At 44.4% G+C, this 18,336-nt stretch overlaps 1 protein-coding gene across 7 annotated transcripts in view; it reads right to left on the bottom strand.

Annotated features, from left to right (window-relative positions):
- Positions 1–1,374: 1,374 nt before the first annotated feature.
- Positions 1,375–18,336, bottom strand: part of FRMD4A (FERM domain containing 4A) — a 713,130-nt gene continuing 696,168 nt past the window's right edge. For all 7 annotated transcript variants that reach the window (XM_085652949.1, XM_085652947.1, XM_085652946.1 and 4 more), the window contains exons 22-23: positions 9,264–9,360; positions 1,375–3,937 (exon numbers count right to left, since the gene is read on the bottom strand). In XM_085652949.1, the coding sequence (XP_085509075.1) occupies positions 3,835–3,937; positions 9,264–9,360 (200 nt within the window). In that variant the 3' untranslated portion in view covers positions 1,375–3,834. The remainder of the gene's footprint in view (positions 3,938–9,263; positions 9,361–18,336) is intronic.

The following is an 18,336-nucleotide window of genomic DNA, read 5'->3' as shown; positions in this document are numbered from 1 at the left end:
CATACAGAATTTGAACAACAACAAAAAACAGAGAAAGTGAGTGATTTATAGAGCGCTTATCGGCCTCAAAAGGGCCTCTTTGCGCTACCGCTGGAATGCGGTTGAAAGAAAAAAAGGGCTACTATTGAAAGCCACATCAGGGAGAGGAGGTAGGTGAGTTATGCCAGATGAAAAGTGTGCAGAGAAGCAGGGTATCACGCTGAGAAATTACAAAAAAAGTGTAAGACGGGGTGTAGGCAGTTAGTTCATGTAAGAGGTCTAGGAGGGAGAGTAAGCCCTATTTCTTTAAACTAATCACTGTTTTCTGTAGTGTTGAGTTTGATCGATATGGAAGTCTGGACAGGATAAGGGTTACAATGTTGAGGACTGAGTGAGGAAGGACAGACTAAGAGGGTATGAGAGACAAAAGACGGGGTACAGTAAACAAGGCTCCATAACGGCTCAAAAGCCTTTGATTCTGGGCAAATCACTTTATCCCCGTGCCTACCAAAAAGGAGCGTTTCCTTGTGTGACATAAGTAGTGCTCATGTAAAGCGCTACAATACAGTTGGGTCGAGTTCACACTATATACAAGCGCACGCCATGACGTATTTGCTTGCCTTTTTCTGCCGTCCCACTTGGACGGCCTCGTCTGTCAAAAGGTTTCTTGTCTTTATGGGCCATGTGTTTGGCCCCATAAAGATAAGAAACCTTTTGCAACGAACGCAAAGCAGGCGAGGCCGTCCAAATGGGACGGCTCGAAAAGCCAAGCGAAAACGTCACCAGTGCCTCTTTCCCAATGGCTGGCCGCCGTTTACCATAAACGGTGACGCCGGCCAATGGGTAAGAGGGGCGGGGCTTCATGCCCCTTACTGAAAATACCCTGTTAACACTAAATCTCGCCAGCGAGACTGCGCATGCAAGCAGCCTTACGCTAGTGAGACCTAAAAAACTGTCTGGGGAGAGACTGGAACAGGCAGGCAGGGAATGTGAAGAAGCAGAATGACATGTCCACTAGGACAGCAAGACGAAGACTCTGGGACAGTTTTAGATCCAACCTCTACAGGTGTCACACTTGGAAAACCTACAACTGCTGGTCACAGTGCCCACCTACTATGATCAATTAGATGCCACAACAAACACAAGCCTCTGTGGGCTGCACCGTAGGGCATCACACAGCAAAAATGACTACAGGACCCACTACTCAAATGTTTCCAGATGCTGGGGAAGATCACAAGACCCAACTCCCAGCTAGTACCCCCAAAGCAAGCTGGTGATACTCTGCTATTCTTGACACCCAACAGTGGCAAAATGGTGTGCAAATGACTGATTTTCTGATTTAGAAACGGCACTTAGCAGTGTTAAGACGTTTGTAGTTAAAGAGACATCAAAGACTTTTTCATTTTGAAAATGCTTTAATAAGGAAGTGTTGACAACACTGCTTTGCAAAATGTAAAGGTACTATACAAATTCTTAATACAAAAAGAATAAATTAACAGCAGAATTCTTTTTAAAAATTCTGCAACTTTTTCTACAACATACATTTTGTCATTGAATACGGATGAACAGAATCCAGTAAAATCATTTTGACATGCTCTACGGTCAGTTTTAGGAGCAACCTAACCCATTATTTTAAACTAGAATCCATTGTACACAACTTGTAATAAAACTATTGACATTAACATATGTAAAACTTTACACCTAGTTAACTAAGCAGTAACTGTTCATCTGATAGCACCTGAATGGGGTTTACTATTTCCAAAACTAAAATGAACACGGAGCAAAAACTAACCCGAACTGCTAGGACATGTCCAACACTTGTCTGCATAATGGCTGTGGGGACAGGAACAAAGGTTTCCTACTACCCCGCAGTATATGCAGGCCTCGAAACAATACTCCCTGCAGCGGTGGCCTTGTCAAAGACCAGGAGGGTCTAAAAACATAAAAAAATAAAACATGGTTTCTCAAGTGCTTGTTTACAATATCTATATTATACCCCACCACATCATACTGCAGCATGTTAATCTCAGATGATTAACATTTTATCTACAACTTTGTATAACTGATTCAGCTAAACAGTAAAACCTGTTTTACTTAATCTCTGTCTTTACTACCAGACCGGCTCACACTTGCTGTTATTGCAAAATGAAGCAACAGTTTCTTTAAAAAAAAGAAAAGAAGAAATGAAAGTGATAAAAGTTTTTTTCTGAAATCATTTTTAACAGAAACCTACAATTGAAAAAATGCTCATGTACGAGTTCATTGACTTGTACTTTATGTCAACGTCTGTGGAACAATGTCTTTAGAAGTAGTGATGTGTGAGAGCAGAGTTCTCACCCTCCTGGTTTAGTCCAGTGTCTGTTGGACCACCCATGAAGTTTACCTCTTTCAGTAATGCTCAACGAAGTCTTCAGTTTGCGCCCCCTCTAGCAGCTCCCCATGCCTTTTCAAACAGAGGACAACAGTATGCTCTACTTGCAGGAGTGGGGCACTCCCCTTCCCCAGAGAGCTAAGGCAGCCAGATTCCCCATAAGCAGACTCTTACATGCTGCCATCATATGCTCGCCTAGTTTTGTGCACTAGTTTCTTAAAAAAAAAAAAAAAAGTATTTGAGGCCTTCCAAGTTTGGCAACTGATGAGGTACGTACAAAGCATTTCACGCATTACTATGTGTGGTTGCACACATTAATGGTTATTAGTCCCTCCTTTCTTTTGGTACTCGAATGGAGATGTCTGTGTATCACAGATGCAGCAGCTTGTTGTAGTTCAGCTTGGTCACACCAGAAAAGACTTCTCCTAACAGTGCTGGCTGGGTCTCTTGAACAAGGTATGTTGCAATATGGTGCTGAAAGAAGCCCTTTGCTACACAAGTGCTCTAAAGAATAATCCTGTAATAGTCTGATGCTAATGTAGCTTTACAACCACCCTAGATAACTGATGTGCTTTCATTTGATTTTATGTACACTTTGTGAGTAAATGTGATACCATTTTCTGGTTGTATGATTCAACAGTACAGCTTTTGGCATTTCATGTTTTATTTTCACATATTGCAAGTAGAAAAAAAAAATCTCTGCGTGTATTGGTGTTTCACTTGTACCAGCTAGTCCAGCTATGACTTGTACCTGCTTATATCCCGCCCTGGCACACCATCGCCTGGTCACACGTCCAGTTTAACAGTGAGTTTCCGTTCATGATTTTGGGCCAGGGCCCGAAAGACATCTCCTTCCCATTACACTGGGAACAATGTCACAGACTCACAGTAAAAATAGAAACAAAAAAAACACGAAATTGAAACTTCCAGACAGTAGGGAGTTCAAACACACACAACTCAGAAGGGCTTTAGTTGCAGCAGGCCACTGATGAAAACTGTCATGTCTTCCTGTTCTTTGGTAGCAATGGAGCAGATGTGGCTCCTCTGGCACAACTGTGGCTTGTTACTGTTAGTCCGTCTCCTAAAAAAAATACTGCAGAGGGTGAAAAGAAATGAAACCGACAGTTTATGGGAGTAGTCATCTGTTGGCCAAAGTTGCGGATTCATGGTCTTCTTTCTAGCCGCAGATCCTAGTTGCGTTGAATACCGTAACCGCTGGATATGAACATATGTATCTTTATTGAACCTCGTACGAGGGCATGGGAGGCATGGGAGGCACACGACAGTCAGCGGCAGTATTGATATTCACAAATGACGGTATGCATAGAACCAGGGCTTGATAATGTCGTCTCACCTCCGTCTCCAAATGAAGAGTGCCAGGAGCAGAAGCTGGTGCGAGGTGACAGTGCGTCTGGGTAAGGCAAATGAGAGGCAGTGAAGTGATCTCCGAATGGCATGGATGTGATCAATTTGAGGTCACGGGCTCACACTAGAGTGCCGGGCTTGACTTTTTCCTGTCCATACCACTGGACATCAACTATTTCTGGATAGAGGGGGGAATCCATGAAACTGCTTTCACTGTAACTCCTGGAAGAGAAAAGAGAGTTTCTGTAAAGAAACAAAGTTGATTCAGTTTATAAATACTTCACACCAAAAAATCCTGATTTTCGTTGACTATAATTAAGTGTTGGATTTTTTTTTGCTGTCAAACCATTCAGCAGAATCATCGGACAGATTGTTTATGACTGCATCTGAACCTGAACATTTTGATAACTTGATTTAACATTTTATTTTTAACAAGGTGCAGAACCAAAATTAACAACTAGTCGCTGTGTCTAACAATGGGAAAGGATCACTTATAGAAGCACCATGGATCAAGGGTTAGCCAAAACACTCAGGCCCTGGGAGGTGCAGGTCTACAATGTGTATAATGCAGGACAGCCAGCAGCATCTGCAGGCCGTCATACAACATATAACTAATTAAACAAATTAAAACTAGCCAGAAAAAAAACGTAGCCTTTGTCCCTATGAATGGTTGCAGACCAATTGAAGGCAATCAATTGTATGTGAGTGGCACCCACTGAAAATGTGCCTGTTGGTACCAGGAGACGATCGCCTGTTTGTGAAGTGAGTGGACAGCACGCTCCACTCACCTCTCGCCAAGTACCAGCTCAGGAGTTTCGTAAGTAAAGACCATGCCTCATATTTCACAGAATTGTTAATACACAATAGGAAATGTTTCTGCAATGTTTCACTCTTATCCTTAGCAGATAGCTTCTGTCATAATGTAATAAACAATCAGAAATTAGTTAGCACAAGGGCCCTCTGTGTGCTCTTAGGTTCAAAGTGCACACTGGACTGTACGGTTCCTCGGCACTGTCCAAGCAGACAGCAGTAACATTTCTAAAATGGCTGAGTTTTCAAAGACTGGCTCAGTCATTCACTCCTTCCCAAAGACTATTGAGAATAAACATGCACATCTTGTAAAGGGTGGACTAAAGTAAGGAAGTCCGTAAAGACAGAGATGGCCAGAAATTCTACTGCCACATTAGCTATAGAAGACGCCGCAGTCGGTCAGTGACCCGACGCATGCCTACTCAATACCACAAACAGACTGACGAGGGATCTGACATAACCTCCTCCTCCTGATTTTAATGTCCGGGCCTTAAATAATTAGTAGAGCTCAAAATCCTCCAGAAGCGCACTTCTGTTCATTCCTTCTGGATGAAAAGACAAGGACCCTAATCTACTGCCTTTTTAATTCCTTATTACGCAGGGGTCGGGCAATTACTGAGTAGGCAAATAACTCCTACAGTGAGTTTGCTATGTCGAAATGAGGGATAACATGTAAACACTGATTTCTAGATGATAGTTTCTTTTCCATCCCTTTTCCCCAACAGATATTGCTACATTGTTCTTAGTGAAATTTGTTAGAAGAAAATTGCAGGGTGCGCTATTATTACCTATGTAGTATTTACCTCACCAAGGAGAAAATACCCCTTGGGATAACTGCTACACATTCAGAATTCCAATCCCTAAGCAAATTCCCATTTGCACAGGCATTGCCATTTTCCCAACTGCTCATAACCAGTGCCCATGAGGTCTAAATGTTGGCAGGTATGAGTCTGAGGCATATGCGGAGAGATTTCTGCCGAGGATAACACAATGTGTTCAAGTGGGTAAACCAAGATTACAACCTTGTGCTTCAATGTCCATGTCGAAAGCTTAGCCAGCCCTTGGATGCTGCTATTTGTGGCTTCAAAGTATGCAAAACAATAATGAAATAAATTCCACCTGGCAGTTAAATCCAGTGCGATTACTGGGTATTATTGCAATAAGATTGTGTTCTTTCACACAACTGAATAAATGAAAAACTGAATGTAACAAATGTAACATTAAAAACACAAACTGCAGGAAATAATGAGTGATAAACCAAGAAAGGCCCCTTACCATACCGTATCTCTAATCATCAATACTTTGGTGAGTAGGAGACTCATCCAAACTGGGTGAGCTTTCAGTTCCTTCTCTAAGCATCGGAAAGCAGAGGAAGGAAAGGGAAAGGAGGAGAGTTAAAGGCAAGACAGACAAGAGGGGTGTTACAGCAGTTAGAGAGGAAGACAAGTCCTAGTTTTCAGAGGAAGCAGTTAGTGACATATAAGGAAACAGAACTAAGTTTTGTCTTCATAAATTTACAAAAAAGACCTTGCAAGATTGGACGCTGCAAGACTACTTCATTTAATAAAAAAATAGTGCTCTGGGTGGCAGTTTCCACGTTTGCATGCAATATGCACAAGCAAAACTGGCAAGGACCAAGCACATACTATGTGGCAGTGGGAACATCCATTTGACAAACATAAATTCATTCCATTTGGCAAACATACATTCATTCCATTTGGCAAACATACATTCATTCCATTTGGCAAACATACGTTCATTCCATTTGGCAAACATACGTTCATTCCATTTGGCAAACATACATTCCATTTGGCCTAGGAAACTTGGATAAACAGAATCAAGTTGTCATTGCAAAATCCCTTTTGGCTCCTATCTCGCCGACTCGGTCTCTTATAATACTATGACTAAGAGGAAAGTGATGCTTTACTGTGATAGGATAAAATATGCTTTTTTCATGACAGCACAAAAAACAATACCAGTTGCCTGGTGCAGTTTGAAAAAGGCATACAGTTTAGAGCACAAAATGATATCAAAGTGTTTCAATTTTATAGATTCAATGGCAAATAATCTGCTATTCTCCAGCTCTGCCACCATACAAAGCGCTTCCTTGCACACTCTTAGCAACAGCCTTTTCTGGATACACAGTCATCAAGTAATTTGATGAACAACCTATGGGGACAGGTAGTAAAGATCATCAGATCTAGGAGTCTCACAACAAAAAAGCTCCGCAGCTCACTACAGTCATCGCCTTTCTAATGCACTCTTTCTCAAAGTGCCATAATTCCTAAACCACGCAACCGCCAACAACCATCTTAACTTATCTCAGAGCGTTTTCAGTGGTGTTTAATTATGTTTGGGGGGAAAGTGCTTATTGATCAAATACTATATGCCAACAAGATGGAATTTGAAGTAGGTATTATATAGTTAAGGCACAAAAATCTTCTGATAGCACTTTGTGGTTTTTTAATTCTTCGTAAACTTTAATTGCACTATGAAAACAGTTTCAATGACAAGGCGTAGCTGACACGAGTTTCATCTTCATTAAGGCAATTAATTGATATTTGTATAGAGATCACATAATATTTTCTAAGTATAGGACTACGTCAGTCAGCAGTAGATTGTCAGGTTTGTGATTTAGTTATTTCGAAATCCGTAGTAATTCCCGTAAAATTCTCCCTAGGAGGCACGAGCAATCCTTCTGTTACACCGTAGACTGTCAATTACAACCAGCTCAGGGATGCATGACAACCAACACCCTGGATAACTGCACTCAGCAGACAGCAACTTCTCAGTGTATGGTGCAGAATTGTTGTTGGCTCAACAGAGTTAAGCTTTTATTCATATTAATCAATACTGCATAGGCAATGTTCCTAATTTAGAATAAAGGCCCAATTCACAAAGATTTTTCTCTGAGCAGTTGTGATGACTTACTCCTGGATTTCCAGGTGTAAGTCACACCATTCGATGGAAAACGCTTCTTGAATTAGGCCCTATATAAAGACGCTGCAGCACGCTGCCTTTTTAAGGCAAACAGATGCCTTTCTTCAGTGCCACTGTGACTAAGGCAGGCATGTGCAATTCTAGGCTGACAGAGGATTGGACTGAAGCGGATAGAGCAACAGGGAAGTGGGCTAGGTTCAAAAGGCCTCTATGAAAGTTGGAAATGGCGTCAATTTAGGGAAAGTGAAAGGTGTAAATTGTCTGTGACCTGTAAAATATTAGCATTTTACAACACAAAATTAGTTTATATTTTAAGGTTACTGCGATGGGTTCCTGAATTCTGCTAATAGGTCAACAGCAGCGCCTCTAGTCTGATTTTGAACAGGCATTTAAGGAGCCTGTGCTATAAACCGTAAAGAGGGTATCCTGCTTGAGCGACAAGCTCTACATCCAGAGCCTTCCACAATCGTGCATTGCAGGGGGGGGCGAAGATGAATGTTCAGCAAAAAGCACTTCTTGTTTCCAGTCCCCCTGTGGAGCAATCCGTTTCTGAAACAATACAGCTTTGTGCCTGGCTTGTTTCCTCTCTAAAGACTGGCCCGACAGGCAGGTATTGCAACTCCCAAGTATGTCATTGGTGTAGGCAGCTGCAGATCTGCGTTTGTATTTGCAAAGAGCAGTCTCTTAATTACAGGCTTTTCGTACACACATAAATGCGGCCAGGAAGTGTTACTGGAATACCCACCATTGGTGTAATGGGCTCATTGCACCATAGAATTATTACGGTACATACCAACCTTGGCTGAAATTCAGCTGCAAGCATGCATTACATTTCACTGGCTTATGCAAGTGAAATCCAGCATGGGAAAGACGCAGCTATCCTGGATACATTACAAAGATGGGCCTACAAAACAGTATTTTCCCTACCCCGTCACTCCTCACCGGCACATTGTGCAGAGCCCCACAATGAGCAGATCTCAAAAAGCATACACAATGGGTACATGGGCACTGCAGCCTAAACCCTGTTGTCCCAAAACTACGGGTATTGCGTGTATGCTCAAGACACCAACAATCACAACATGAGTCTGCGGATTAACACAAACACACTTGCATATTGTAACAGCCACTGCTGGGTCTTACTAAACATTTACAGAATGGGGATCTTGCATACTGGCATACCGCACCCAAAACATCTTCCATTTGACACACACACTGCCCCACCTTCTGGCAGACCTTACCTCTGCACCTGGGACTTGATCCCAACTCAGAGGGTTGAAAGCTCAACTTTTTGTAATGTCTCCTTCACTTCTGCGTCCTGAGATTCCCCATGCATACTGCATCGCCCTTCACAGACTCCCCTCTTAATCCGACTCCCTGGAATAAATATTCTGAAAGGACTGTGGAGGGGTAGGACCTTTATACAAAAACCCACATGTGAAACTAAAATAAATCAATATTTACCGAGTATACCCAAGTACTTGAGCCCACATTAACAATTTATAATCGGAGGCCGTCAAACACAGCTTCCCCGTGGCCCCTGCAAAGACTTTTTCTATGGATAATGGCATTTGAGTAAGAATGGAATCGCCTTAACCACGAAACAGAGGGCTAATCTCATTCCTGAGGGCGGCATCAAAGACGGACAACCAACTTCCGGCCTCCACTTCCACCTGGCCCTTTGTTGCTTCCGCCCTCGGGCATCGCAGGAGATGATCCGCATACCACACAGTTCTGGGCTGCAACGAAGAGAGGGAAACCTGTGGGAAACAGAGATAATCCCCGCGCCCCCGTGACTCACCCGGTCTGCCACGCCAGGATGTGGTGGGGGCTGCTCGGCGGCGTGGCTCCCAGCTCGCTGGTTGGTGTTGAACTCCTCGGACTTTGAGGTAAGGCAGCTACGAAACAAAGAAAGCGGGGGAAAGGTCAGACAACGGGTAACAAGGCCCAGGAATCCACGCAATGCGCACTCATCAGGCCAGATGAAAGGCGCCTAGCTGTGATTAACAGGTTCCGTGAGAGCAGCCACCGCACTGACACACACAACAGGCACCGCTGTCAAAGCCCGGTGGAATTCGATATTTATTTTCTGGTTTAAATCTCATGAGGTCCCCACCACCCAGGCAGCCGAGCACACTTCAAAAGGGAATACTTTTAACGTGTTCATTTATATTTAGCACACAGGACGTGTTTGCTGGTACAGAGCCGAGCACGGCCAAAAGAGGAGAAGTGGCTCGATTCTGACAAAGCGCCACGAAACGACGCAGACCACCCGTGACTGAAGTAAAAGGCACCACAAACCGCCCGGTTAGATTTATCTCCTTGTTTTGCGCACACAGAAAGGGAGAAAAGGCGAGAGCGCGGGGAATGTGTTAATATTGGAGGTCAGTGTCTGGCAGTTTAAAAAACAAAGTGAACCATTTGTCAGGCTTGTTTTGAATAGAGATTAACACCAAACCAGCGTATGCAGAAATATTTCTAATGTGCAAATCTCGCCCTTAAACTTCCCAGCAAATGCCCCCTCCCAACACTCCCAGACCTCATTTTCGAACTGGGGCCCAGGGCACTATACTCTGTGCGGTCATCTTTTCTGCACCTAAACACACTATGGACTGCTGCACTGTTTCTAAATGAGCTCACACATGTTTATGGCTAAAGGTGCGTGGGGGATGATTTACTTTATTAACACCCCTAACCATATTTTTTCTCTTGCAGATGTCATTCCGGAATACACAAGCATAACTTTTGTTTACATTTACATAGACATTATCTCTGAAAGTATTTAACGCATCTGTTGAAGACTTTACGCTCGTCTCCCTACACTGAGTTATCAGGGGTAACAAGCGCTTTGCTTAAATGCAAACCTTTCCCATCTTCTATCCCTCCACTATCCTTCTGAATCCAAATAGCTGACTAACCTATTCACCACTCATAATTACTTTCATATTTCACCATACTAATCCAACACTAATCCTTTATGGGCTACGGAGTAACGTGCTACTCACCGAAAAAACGCTTTGACGCCTTGTCAGGGGTAGTAAGCACTATATAAATGCAATTACAATATATTCATTTATGTTGGAGTTTTGTAAGCAGGCTATATGTCGCCTTTTTGCTTATGCCAGAACACAGACAGGGGGTAAAACAGCACACAATGTCTGTGGAGGGGAGGTTAGAGTCTAATCGAATCGGTTCTAGTGCAATATCCTTCAGTCGCGACCCCGGTTCCGTACAGAGTGCAATGGAAAGGAGATCTAAACACTCAGGGGCATATTTACAAACCTCTATCGCCACTATATTGTCATGTTGTGGTGGCGATAGGGGCCTCGACTTATTTACAAGGCAGCGTTAAGCCACTTAACGCAGCCGTGTAAATAAGGCACCATTCCACGTTGTGCTTAGCGTGAAAGGGGTGGGCAATGGGTGTTGCTCTGGGCGTTCCGCCGCAACACCCATTGATTTTGACACTGCCCCCTATTTAGAAGGGTGATGTAAATAGGAGGCAGCTGCAAAATTAAGACCAGGGAAAACCTGGTCTTAAACAGGCGCAACAAGGAGAAATGCTATATTTCTCCTTGTTTTTGCTGTTTCCATGTGTGCTGCGTTGTGCAGCACACATAGAAACATCAAATCGCCATTGATTGTTTATGTGCAGGAAGGTCCCCCTACCTGCACATAAAGAATCATTTAAACAAAATGCTGTTTTGCAACTTTTATGTGTGCTGCATTAAGCAGCACACACAGAAGTTACAAAACGGCATTTAAAGATTGTTTATGTGCAGGAAGGGGGACCTTCTTGTACTTAAACAATCTTCCCCTCAACACAGGCACCCTTGCACTAAGGTGCAAGGGTGTCTGCACTGGCGCTAGGCAGCTAAAGTTAGCGCTAGCGCAGGGGTTAACCCAGGGCTGTACCATATTTTAGGTAATACTTGGCGTGCAAGGGCTATGCTGAAAAATCTTCCACATCCAGTCTGGCACCCAGGGATATTCTAAAGGTGAGGACTCTGCAGCTAAAAGTATAAATCCAAATTAGTTATTAAATTTGACAAAACATATCACTGCATATACTAACAACTTTTTCATGATCACACAAGTAACATTTGATTTAATTAGAAAGACAGTACATAGTGTTACAGAAGTTCCGAATTATATTATTAAGACATGTTAGTTTGCACTAGACCCAGGGCAGCATAATAACTATGCTAACATATTATTGGAAAATATGCAATGTAGTAAGTGCCCTTAAAACAGTAGAGAACTAATGCATTAAATGAGAGATGCACAGAGATTTCTGATATGAAAGATTATAAACAACAAGAGGTGTTAAGTGAAAACTGATAACTTCTACTACTAATACAAAATACGTACATCACTGATCAATTATTTGATCATGAAATTAACGAGGGAAGGGGTGTGGGACTAGTCCCCTCCAGGTTACAACATAATTAGACAGGACATACCGCTCAAATTAGGTGGAGGGCTAGCAATCGTCCACAAAGAAAGTATTCTGATCACCGCATTAAAACCTGCGGAATACCTGACTCTGGAGTACCTTGGCATCGAACTTTCAGTCTAAGGCAATACCCCCATCAAATTTCACACCATCTACCACCCCCCTAGGAAGCGCACCCTCTTCGCCGAAGAACGAAACAACCAAATAACACGCTTCTTCCTAACAGACAAGAAAGAAGTGTTCCTGGGTGACTTCAATATCCACTTGAACAACACAGAAGACACCATTGTTCAGAACCTCTCCAACCTGCTTGAAATAACCAACCTAAAACAACTCTGCAATGAACCAACTCACAGCAAAGGAGCAACTCTAGACGCGATCATCACCAGTAATGAAATAGTCTCTCTGAGGTCAATCTCGCCCATTGACTGGTCTGACCACCACCTCATTTTGTTTAATATCAACTCACCTGTCAGACACCAAACAATACAATCCGACAAACCCAAGCAATGGATCAGGAACATCAATGAGGTTCCTATCTCTGAACTTCAATCCAAGATACACGCCCATCTACAGTCCTAGCCTACCACTATATCGGCCGATGACCTTACAGCTCACTTTAACTCTACAATGACTGAGGTGTTAGATTAAGTAGCGCACTCAAACTTAAACGATTGAGATCTATCAAATCTAAATCAAGGTTCAATGTGGATCTCAATACCGAAAGACGACAACTCAGACTGGCTGAAAGGACTTGGAGACAAGACCCATCAACAAGGCACCTAGCACTTCTTAGGTCTGCTCGGTCAGAATATAAAAAGCACACATTCAGAGAAAAGGCCTCATTCTTCCGCAGCCAACTAGACCAGGCTAAGAATAGACCTAGAGAACTCTTCAAAATTGTCAAAAGGCAAACAAACTATGAATCCCCGCACGAAATTATAGCAACCAAGGATCGATGCGAAGAAATTGCCAGTTTCTTCACAGACAAGATCACAAAAATTGAGCAATCCTTCATCCAATCCTCCAATACATCTTCAATCTCAACCTGACCCCCACTACTTGCCCTCGACCAAGCAGATCCAATTCATACCAAGGACAACCAGGTCTGCTGCCAACTGAAAAATGATGCAATTTGGTCGGACTTCGAACTTGTGTCGGAAAACGAGGTCTTCAATATAATTGGAGCTTAGGGCCCTACTCCCACACTATGGACCCACCTCCCAGCCACTATTGTACAAAAACTCAACCACATCATTACCCCTTTCTGGACTAAGATCATCAACTCCTCTCTCACATCAGGCTGTGTACCAGACTCCCTTCATTTAGGACAAATCACACCCATACTCAAAAAACCAGGAGCCGACCCTAATGATCTCAACAATCTCAGACATATCTCTAACCTCCCGTTCCTGGCCAAAACCTTGGAGAAGTAGGTTCTCCAACAACTTAACAAAAATATTGATGACTTCGACCTCCTCGACAACTTTCAATCGGGATTCAGGAAAGGGTGTAGCACTGAAACAGCCATGCTTAATATTTCGGACGATATACACAGAGCCTTAGTTGAAGGTGAAGCCTGTCTTCTCATCGTTATTGACCTATCTGCGGCTTTTGACACAATTATTCACCTAGCTTTACTTGAGACTCTGAAGGGCCGTTCTGCATGGTACAAAAATGGTTTGCTTCCTACCTCCAGCACCGGTCTCAACAAATTAAAATCAACTCCTGTCTCTCTAAGCCAACACCAGTCACACTTGGGGTCCCTCAAGGCTCGATCCTCTCCCCTGCCCTCTTCAATCTCTTCATGGAACCCCTTGCAATCATTCTGAAAGAAGCAGGAGTTAAATATCACCTATATGCAGATGACACTCAACTCTACTACAAAATCAAATCGCCCAGCAACATTCAACACCTCAATGTCACACTAACCAAAATCCAATCCTGGTTTAACGCAAACCACTTAAAGTTGAACCCAGACAAAATGGAATTAACACTGTTTGCTACAAAAAGTAACCACCTTCCTATCAATGACTGGCTCAAGAACCTGGATGCCAGGGCACGCCTACACAGAATAGGAAGGGCGGAGGAGCACAACTGCCTGCACTGCCGAGCGCCAGAGGGTACCTTCTTCCACACGATTTGGGAATGCCCCCAGATTCAGAGGTACTGGGTGAATCTGTTGGAAGAACTAGGGGCCATTCTGGAGGGGACAATCCCCTTGAACCCACAGCTAGTTTTGCTGGGAATTCACACTGAGGTTGATCTTCCTAGGACAAAAGTATTGCTACTCCAGCTGGGACTGGTGGTGGCAAAGCGTGACTTAGCTAGGACGTGGGGTGCGGTGCTATGCCCATCACTAACTGAATGGAAGCGAAGCATGGACATGTGTATGCTGGGAGAGAAAATGACTTATCAGGCAAGAGGCTGTCCCAAAAAGTTCTGGAGGATATGCAAGCTGTGTCTTAAACACTATGGACTTACGCTTACTGAATCCCAGTGAGGTCCCGAGACGAATCGGGCAGGGGGTTGAGGGGGATGGCTCAGGGGGGACCAACGGGACATGATACTGTCAACTTATTGCTTACTGCTGTATAAAGAACTTGATGCTGTGGTATTGACGTTGAAATGTCTTCACATTCTTGCTGAGACTTGTTACTGTAATGCAACTATGAAAAATGCCAATAAATATATTTTTTTAAAAAAAGAACCTGGATGCCCTAAACTGCTCCCTCACTATAACCGACTCGGTTAAGTCACTAGGCATTACCTTGGACAAGAACTTATCGATGAAGGACCTCATAAAAAACTCTACAAAAAGTGCGCTGTACTCTCTAAAACACCTGAAGAAAATGAAACCTGTCATTCCCCAAGACGATTTCAAGATTGTTGTTCAATCCGTAGTCGTATCCAAACTGGACTACGGGAACGCCATCCTTAGAGGGACGCCAAAAGCTCAACTAGCCCCTCTAAGGTCAGTCCTTAACATGGCTGCTCGACTCATAACGGAGGTTAGAAGGTTTGATCACATCACACCATCTCTCCACTCCCTCAACTGACTACCCATTGAAGGCAGATGTATCTACAAATTGGCCTGCATCACATACAAAACACTCCACTCACATTCCCCCAACTACCTTAACAGCAAACTGGTGAAAGCTGGAAGATCCAGATCCCTGAGAAGTTCCAACTCACTTCTTCTCATTCCTCCGAAATTCAAAAAGACAACCACTCAGTCCCGATTCTTTTCTGGTAACGTACCCAGGATATGGAACTCCCTTCCGATTGACCTCAGATGCAACTCCTCTTTCCTGTGCTTCAAAAGGGACCTGAAACTCATTCTCAAGAAATACCTTACCGTCCTAGTCAACGAACCAAGACTCCAATAACCTAGTTGACTCCCTGCTTATTTGTCCATCATGGATAAGTGAAGATTGGACGGTTTTCAACCTCGTGAGCTCCCCCTCTATCCTTCACTGCATGGCGAGTTATAATGTGTTGCTTATATCCTCATGCACCGTCATGTCCTGCTATGCAATGTATGACTACTTATAATGTTTGGCTTTTATCTGTATGCAGCCCTCTGTCGTGCTATGTTATGCACCTATGTATGTAAAGTGCTCTGATACACTCAGGTCTAGCTAGCGCTATATAAAACGTATAAAATAAATAAATAAAATATGTTGGTATCATGGCCTCAGGTTGAGATTTTCTTTTAATATTGTTGTTTGCAACTTTTTATGCATACATTGCTTTTCTATTGATTGTAAATTTATTTGGCATTTGGTCTGTTCACCTGTACTGCAGTGTGAAGCGGTGACAGAGTTAATGGTTGCAATATATGTTTAATAAACAAACAAATTTACCTCAAAACTAGCACAGTGTGGTTCATGAGCTCCAACCCATGCAGGTCTACATTGGACAAGAACAACTCTAAACCCCGGAAAGTATTTTAAATTCCCAAATTGGTCATCGCCTAAGCACAGACATATATTAGGAAGACTTGCAAACAAAACTGGCATTTGTATGGAAACACCATCCTAATTCCTTCTTCAGTGGGCCGTGACCTTTGGTCTTGCGCATCACTTTCCCATTTCTGCTGCATAGCTCCTCTGAGATCCAGTGCCCACTACCGCCACTTCGCTACCACTGACCAGAGTCTGATTTCTGTTGGGTATTTAGCATTGTCTTGTTGTCGTCTGGCCTCTATTCGGTTGGTGTATTTTCCTTGTGTTTATTTTTGGTGCTTTCTGGGCCGCTTGTCCCACCGATTGCCCTGCCAGTTTTTCCTGCTGTCTGTCTCCTACTACACCGCTGTTCCCACTTTCCGCCCCACTGCTGTTCCCACTTCCTGCCCTCGGCTAGATATGGAGGCTGTGCCGCCGGCGCGCCAAAGACAAGCCTGTCTGCGCTTATCCACGCCTGTTCTGCATCCAGCCCCAGGACTCCTGGCCCTCCCACCATCCACGCTACGCCGCCGAAGAACGCCTAGCCTGGGGCACTAGAACAGCTGCTTCACTGCCACCCCACAATCAACATAAGGACTCCTCAACTGCCTCCACTGCCACACAGGACCCCCCCCACCCGCCTGTCCCAGACCTCAGACAGCTCCCGCACAGAAGACTACGAACTACTGGGCACCACTCCAATAGATCCTGCTTAACACCCGCTCCCTCTGCAAAAATGCCATGGAAATCTGGGACACCATCAACACCACCTACCCAGACATTGCCTTCGTCACCGAAACATGGCTCAAACCCTCCTCAAACCTCATCCCCACCGCCATACCCGACGGCTACAAATGATACACCGAGACCGCACTGACAAACACCGTGGGGGCATCGCTATCATCTCCAATGAAAGCACCTGATGCACCATCACCAATGATGACCCAACACCTCTTCTGGACCGACCACGTCATCGTTCACTTTACCATCCTGAACGCCCAGAACCTCACCACCACAGCACCTCCCACTGCAGCTGGGGCAAGGTAATCAAGGAGCTATGGACACAAGCCCTCAGCACCACACAACCTGAAACTTCAGAAGATCTTGACCAGACCATCCTGGACTTCTCTGCATAGATCAACAAATGCGCTGACAGTCGCCTGCTGAAATCAGCGAAGACCAACAAAACCTCGAAACAAGCTAGGTGGTATACCCCGGAGCTCAGAACCACCAAGCGCAACTGCTACTGACTCAAGAAGCGCAGGCGCGCCACCAAGGACCCCTCGGATAAAGCCGTCCACAAAACAGGCCTCAGCAAGTACCACGTGCACATCAGAGAAGCCAAAAGAGCAGCCATCACCACTGGCATCGACACCACAGCCAACAACATGAAGGAAATCTTCCAAATTGTCAAGGAAAACTCCAACCCTTCAGCCACAGAGAATACCATACAGCCCTCCCAAGAACTCTGCGGCACCCTCTTAGATTACTTCCAACGCAAGATTGCTGCCATCTACAACAACCTCAATACCCAACCTCCTACTCTCAGCCTCAACAACCTCGATTTACCATCGAACACTAGCCGAATGATAAGCACCTGGTCCCCGCTCACCACCCAGACCACCACAGCCATCATGACATCCATCCACTCCAGGGTGCCCAACGACTGTTGCCCCCACCTTCTCTTCAACCTCAGAGCCAACCCTATCAGCTCAGAACTACCAGCATTCTTAACACCTCCATCTCCACAGTAACCTTCCCAGGCATATGGAAACATGCAGAGGTCAGACCCCCTCCTGAAGAAGCCCTCTGCCAACCCAAAGACCTTAAAAATTACTGACCCCCCTGCTCCCCTACCCAGCCAAAGTACTTGAGAAAGTCATCAACCAACAGCTCACCGAACACCTAGAACAAAACCACCTACTCCATGCTTCACACTCAGGATTCCATGTCATCACACACAGAACTCAGACTGCACTGATTGCTGCCACAGATGACATCAGAACTCTCCTCGACCACAGAGAAACTGTAGCCCTGATCCTCCTCGACCTCTTTGCTGCGATCCCACCACACCCTCATCAATAGACTCCACAACATCGGCATACAGCAGAATGCACTCAAGTGGATCACTTCTTTGCTTTTAGGACGCTCATAGAGCCTCCGGGTGCCTCCCTTCACCTCTGCACCCAAGAACATCATCTGAGGTGTACCCCAAGGATCATCCCTCAACCCCACCCTAGTCAACATCTACACGACCCCCCTCACAGACGCGGTCAGATCCTGCGGCCTCAACATAATCTCCTACTCTGACGACACTCCACTAATCCTCTCGCTCACCGAGGATCTCTCCAACGCCAAAACCAACTTTTGCAAAATGTGGAAAAATGGATGGATGAGAGACACTTGCCTCAAACTCAACTCAGACAAAACAGAAGTTATGATCTTTGTAATAAACACCTCCGTATGGGACC

Source organism: Triturus cristatus, chromosome 4_1 (assembly GCF_964204655.1).
Source record: "Triturus cristatus chromosome 4_1, aTriCri1.1, whole genome shotgun sequence".
NCBI lineage: Eukaryota > Metazoa > Chordata > Amphibia > Caudata > Salamandridae > Triturus > Triturus cristatus.
Note: the sequence above shows the minus strand (reverse complement) of the source record. Positions and strands in the feature narration are given on the sequence as shown.